Source organism: Nomascus leucogenys, chromosome 7b (genome assembly GCF_006542625.1).
Source record: "Nomascus leucogenys isolate Asia chromosome 7b, Asia_NLE_v1, whole genome shotgun sequence".
NCBI lineage: Eukaryota > Metazoa > Chordata > Mammalia > Primates > Hylobatidae > Nomascus > Nomascus leucogenys.
The window spans coordinates 73543087-73549823 of record NC_044387.1 but is presented as its reverse complement, the minus strand read 5'-3'; the positions used below and the strand labels follow the sequence as shown (position 1 = coordinate 73549823).

Sequence of the window (6737 nt, the reverse complement as noted above, 5' to 3'; positions counted from 1 at the left end):
GAAAGCAAACAGGCAATATATTACAAAGTTTTAAAAGTATGTATATACTTTTGAGGGCCCATTTTCACTTCTAGGTCTATAACCTAAGGGAGTAAGTACATAAAAGTGCAAAGATATAAATGTATGTTATATTAAAGGATATTCAAAATAGAGCTTGCAATATTAAAATCCAAAACTAGAATATCCAACTTCAGAGGTGTTGAGTGGTTCCATGCAGTATTTATTCACTTGGGAAGGTACTTAACTTCTATTACTTGAAATTTTCTTCTAATTCTTTTCTATAATGAACATAAGTTACATTCCTAACAAAGTAAATGTACCATTGGCTAAATATATTGATTTACTTTTTTCTTTTGCTTATGTGCCCACTATCAGAATCATGGATATTTTAAATTTATTCTGAAAAAAGTCAATCCATGAAACTATTTAGCTCCTTAGCTACAATAACTGTTATTGAAATGTGGTTAAGAATGGACATGTTCAGCTCTCAAAAGAAATTCACATTGGAAAAAAAATTGCTTACTGAGCTAAAACAATTACAAGTGACAGACGCACCTTTTTTTTTTTAAGGTTCAGAAAAGGCAAATCATGTGTCTTCAGAATTTCCAAATAGTTACTTCTTAAACTATGAAGGTCCAGAGAAACGATTTACTGCAGCAAACACTTTTAATAAGAATACAAAATTCACACCAGAGGCACATTCTGGGGAATGTAAATGAACTATCACAAGTAGTAATTCTGCTGGAAGAATAAAATAAGGCTCTCTGAGTACAAATATACAGGAAGGAATGATTTAAAATAGGTTTATGATTTACGATCACATTACATTGTATTAAGCGCTCAAAACAGGCATATTAATTAAAAAGCCAGCTAAAAGGCATTTGAACATATATAACGAATCTTACAGTCCACAAAGTTCATTTATAACGGTAATTTTAAGTACTTCATTTCAACACAGAAGAAATGAACAGGTGAGGGATGCCTCTCAAAATATTAATTTATGTCTATGACAAAAACTGAAAGAGCTTTACATTGAAAATGGATTACACTACACTGATAGAACCATGTAGTGGACAGGGGAACCACATTATAACAAAACCAATAGTGCCAAGCAACTAAAACAGTACTGGCCTTTCCAATCCTCTTTCTTCCTGGTACCACCACACTGTCCCAAATTACCTCTTCATTACCCAAATCAAAGAATCCTTCTGTTTTCCCATTCCTCAAAAGGAATGAAGAAAAACCAAAGAGCAAACTCAAAAGATGATTTTTACCATAAACCTCAAATGTGGCTTAACAAGTACAAAGAAACCCAACATTTATACATAGTGCTCCATTCCATGGAAGGAATAGACACATCAAACATTATCCAACAGGGGTTTCTTTATGGATTTTGTACATTGGTTGAACAAGAATTACTGTATCTGAGAAGGCACATATCTGTGATTTAAGGCTTAAACGGTGTTGTTACATATGGAAGTCAATAAAAGCTGTCTATGTGTTCACTTCTATCAAAATGGAACTGACCCAAAAACTAGTTTTCTAAGTACAGATTTCTACTCTAGAAACCATTAAGAATTTCCATTCCCACGTCCACCTGCCAAAAAAAAAAATTCTCTTAAGCAGGTTTTGTTACGAACCAAAAGAAATTGCAAACGTAACTGTCCAATGACTTTGGGTGAAGCAAATTCATAAGCTTAAAAGCCTCACAGAAATGACAGTGTGATTTCTGTGTCTTTAAAAAAAAGTCTAAATAAAATTACAATGGTACAGATTCATTTTTAAAAAGGTATTTGCCACAACTCCACAAGCTAATCATTCATTAGAGCTGCTGCCTCTGTGTGGACGCTGCAGGAACACCATGTAACTTTACTCTGCAAAATAGTTTCTTTTTTCTTTAATACATGAAAATGAATCTCTTAAAGATGTTTAATATATTCATATATAAAATATCTGATGTTGATACAAATCATGTAAACCTCCCTTTGGAAAAGTTACAATTGGCCCTCATTTCCAGGACCAAAAACCTTGAATTTTTATCTTGTCAGTGCAAATCTCTATTAGATGTTTTCAAACTACAGAAATAGCCATCAACCCTCACAATACAAAAGGATTTCTCAAAAAGGAAAATTATTGTGTTCAGATTATAGAAACTATGTTTACATTAAAACCACCCTTAACAGTTCAATTGTTAAAGTATGAAAAAGGGAAAAATTAAAGCTGTTTGTGCAAGAATCACTATAATGCTTGTCACCCCTCCCACTTCCCCCAACTCTGCTTAATTCTTGTTAGGTTTGTTTAGAAATATAACAACACGACTTTCTTATTTTCCGCTGTGATTTTACTGTTCTTCAAGCCAAGACGGGGCATCCACTCCAGGGGTTTTCAATTTGATATGGAACTGTTTAAGTGTCTGTTCAAGCTGCTTCTGATTCCCAGCAAAGTAAGCGGCAATGGCATTGTGGAAAAGGACCAGCTGATTGTGCAATACTTTAACCTGTGGACAGGGCAGAGTTACAAGACCAAGCATTAACACCAATAACAATAAAATAGAGAGTGATTTATTACATTCCTTAATTAAATGGGGTATCTCTCTTGAAGAAAAGCTGGCTTAATAATGACCAAGTATTTCACACATACCAAGTGTACACTGCCTTGCAGGGTCACTGAGCCTTTGATGACTTTTTAATTACCCTAAAGAGAATAGGTCAGTTTTAAGATGCCAAAATATATACCCTATTAACCATTTTCAAACATTATTGAGAGGATTAATTAAAAATATCATTAAATCCTCCTCAAACCAAGTACATTCAAAATCATGTGAGATATCAGAAAGGGAAAATTATATATAATTGCTATACAATGTATGAATAGTAAATATGGACATCATTAAATCTAAGCTTTATGTAAGCCAAGTAGGCTGGATACTTTTAAATATTGACTTTCTTTGTAAAGAATCAAGCAAGTAGGAAGTGTTGCCCAGAAAATCAATTTACTTAAAGCTCATATGACTCTCAATTATTTTCAACTGCTTATTACTTCTGCTGATATCAAGAGTATATTTTAACCAAGTCATACTACCTCTATAAGTCTTTCTTAAAGAAATAAACAATGCCTCAAAAAGATTCATAAATTGTTTCCTGAGGTTGTTTTTGTTTTGTTTTGTTTTGTTTTTTGAGACAGAGTCTTGCTCTGTCACCCAGGCTGTTATGCAGTGGCGCAATCTTGGCTCACTGCAACCTCTGCCTCCAGGGTTCAAGCGATTCTCATGCCTCGGCCTCCCGAGTAGCTGGGATTACAAGTGTGCACCATCATGCCCAGCTAATTTTTGTATTTTTGGTAGAGATGGGGTTTCACCATGTTGGCCAGGCTGGTCTCAGACTCCTGACCTCAGGTGATCTGCCTGCCTGAGCCTCCCAAAGTGCTGGGATTACAGGCGTAAGCCACCAAGCCCGGCCATCTGAGGTCTTATTTACAACTGCAAAATGTCAAATAAGAATTCTGATTCCCATACAATATGACATTCATTAATAACTTTAATAATAAATGATGTAAAAATATTTAAAACATGATGGTAAATGAAAAAACAGGATAGAAAATTTCTGTTTCACTATATTACACACACACACACACATGCACACACGCACACACACACACACACACCCCACATTCTCTCTAGCCATTTCTGAAAATGATTTCCAAAACTGAGCTGGTCTCAGTCGCCTCTGCCATTGTGACTGAGTCTCAGATCTCTTCTGTAGAACAGGTTGTCAGGGACAGGTCTAAGGAGTGCTTCGAGGGCAATCTGCCTTGACAGAGGGTAGAAAAATCACTGTATGATGTTATATATGAAAGAATTTCTTAAGTAAGGCTTAAAACCCATAAATTATAAAGAAAAAGATTGATAATTAAACTACATTAAAATTTAGAATTTTTTTTTTTTTTTTTTTTTGAGATGGAGTCTTGCTTCTGTTGCCAGGCTGGAGTGCAGAGGCGCCATCTCAGCTCACTGCAACCTCTGCCTCCCCGGTTCCAGCGATTCCCCTGCCTCTGCCTCCCAAGTAGCTGGGATTACAGGCATGCACCACCACGCCTGGCTAATTTTTTGTATTTTAGTAGAGACAGGGTTTCACCATGTTGGCCAAGACGGTCTCGTGATCTGCCTGCCTCGGCCTCCCAAAGTACTGGGATTACAGGAGTGAGTCACCGCACCCGGCCTAAAATTTAGAATTGCTATTCATCAAAAGATAGTGAAAAGATAAGCTACATACTGGGAAAAGGTATCTGCTTTATATATAACTGGGAAAGAATATGTATCTGGAATATATGAAGAACTCCCAGAAACCAAAAACAGCCCAATTAAAAAAGAGCAAGTAACACAGATAAACATTTCACAGAGGAAACAGGAATGGCCAATTACATCTGAGAAGATAACCAGCCTCATTAGGAAATAGGAAAATGCAAATTAAAACTAACACGGGACACCACTATATACCCTCCACATTAAGAAAACTAAATATTATAACAACTATATACTATTGACAGGTGTATAAATATGTACAATTGTTTTTGAAAACAATCTGGCATGAACTAGTAAAATGAAAGATACAAATGCCCTATGGAACAGTAATTTTACCCCTAAGAATCTGCCGTAGAAAAACTTGCATGTGTGTTTCATGAAACATGTACAATTATGTTCATGGCAACACTGTTTTTAGCATTAAAAAAGCAAGAAAACCACCACAAAGTTGTATATACAGGAGAACAGATAGAGTGGTCTCTCAACGCAATGGGGATACGATATAGCAGTAAACATAAATGAACTGTAGCTACATGTATCATTATGGATGAAACTCAGGAGTATCAGGTCAAGCAAAACAACTTGCAGAATGCCTGTGGTAGGAGGATTCCACTTACATAGAGTTCAAACTGAATGATACATTCATATGTGGCAAAACTATAAAGAAAACCAATAGGAACAATAAACAAATTCAGAATAGGTTTATAGAGGGAGGAGAGTAGAGAGGATAAAGTAAGGGTAAAGCACAAAGGATGCTTCAAAAGTATTAATAATATTTGTTTCTTAACTTGGGTGGTGGGAACATGGCTGCTTTTTTTGTTATTTTTGTCTGTACGTTAAACAATCTTTTGTTTATTAAAAAAGGGAAAGAGATTATGAGAGCTAAAGTCTGTCTATATCAACTTTGTTGAAGACTTGCCCTGTTCACAATGTTCTAATGAACTACAGACATCCCATTTTATATTCAGAGGGAAAAAACCACCTAAAATGTTACTTATCTCCATTCATATAATAAATATTACACAGGGTCATATTGTTATGTGTCAGGCACTTCTCTAGGGGTTGGGAATGCAAGCAATCAAAAAAGGCAAACATCTCTTCTCAAAAAGTTTATGTTCTATTGAGGGAAAAAAGAGAAACATCTAACATATATAGTATGTTAGACAGTGATACATGTTACAGAGGAAAATAAAGCAGCAATGTGGAATGTGAGCTGTTATGTATGGGTGAGAGTTGCAATTAAATAGGAAAGGCTCATTGAGGTAACAGTTGAATATAGATTTAAGGAAGTGAGAGAATAAACTTTAAGTTATCTGGAAGAAAAACATTCCAGACAGAGGAAAGCAAGTTCAAAGGGCCTGAGGTAGGCAGTGTGCTTGGTATGTTTGAGAAGCACCAACAAGGCCTGTATGACTGCAGCAGAGTGAATAAGGGCCTGGTATATGTGGTAAGATAGGTAATGGGTGGCTAGATGGTGCAGGCCCTTAGATATCATTAAAAAGATCTGGCTCCTTGTCTGAATGAGATGAAAAGCTACTGGTAGGTTCTAAGCAGAAAAATGACAACATTTAATTTAATAAACATGCAAAGGTAGAAGTAGAGAGACCTATTAGAATATTACAGCAATAACCTGGGTGAGATAATGGTGGCTTGGACTACAGTGGTAAAAGATCATGAGAAGAAGTGGGATTCTGAATATAATGTGAAGATGAAGCCAATGGAATCTGACAACAGATCAAGATGGGAGGTGACAGAGAAAGAGAACACACAAAGATGTGCTAAGAGTTTTGCTCCAAGCAACTGAAAGAATGAAGTTGCATTTACTGAAATGGCAAAGACTGTGAGAGGGGCAGGCATGGAAGAGGAGAAAAGGTGGATATTAACAGCTTAGTTTTGGACGTGTTTGAGGTATCTCTTAAAATAGCAGTTTGGGCTACAGTTGTAATTTGGGAGTCATTAATATACAGATGATATTTAAAGCCACATGACTAGATAAGCTCATAAGAGAGTGGACAGAGAAGTGATTCAAGGATTAAGTAATGAAAAATGAACCTTGACCCTTGTATCTCAAATGACATACAAAATTCAATTTGAAATGGATCATGGGCCCAAGTGTCAGGGCTAAAGCTACAAAAACTTATAGAAAAAAACATAAGAGAAAATCTTAATGATCTTTGGTTTGGCAAAGAGTTTTAAACAATATATACAAAGCATAAATTATAAATGAAAAACATCGATAAATTGGACTTCAAAAATATTTCTCTCTTCAAAAGACACAAAAATGAAAAAGTAAGCCATATATCTGGAAAAAATATTTGCAAAACAGACATCAAAGAACTTGATTCTAGAATACATAAAGAATTCTTGGCCAGGCACAGTGGCCCACGCCTATAATCCCAGAACTTTGGGAGGCCGAGGTGGGCAGATCACCTGAGGT

At 35.8% G+C, this 6737-nt stretch overlaps 1 protein-coding gene across 2 annotated transcripts in view; it reads right to left on the bottom strand.

Moving 5' to 3' along the window:
* Positions 1 to 647: 647 nt before the first annotated feature.
* Positions 648 to 6737, bottom strand: part of ARFIP1 (ADP ribosylation factor interacting protein 1) — a 129912-nt gene continuing 123822 nt past the window's right edge. For both annotated transcript variants that reach the window (XM_012508222.2, XM_012508223.2), the window contains exon 8: positions 648 to 2497. In XM_012508222.2, coding sequence (XP_012363676.1) covers positions 2342 to 2497 — 156 coding nt within the window. In that variant the 3' untranslated portion in view covers positions 648 to 2341. The remainder of the gene's footprint in view (positions 2498 to 6737) is intronic.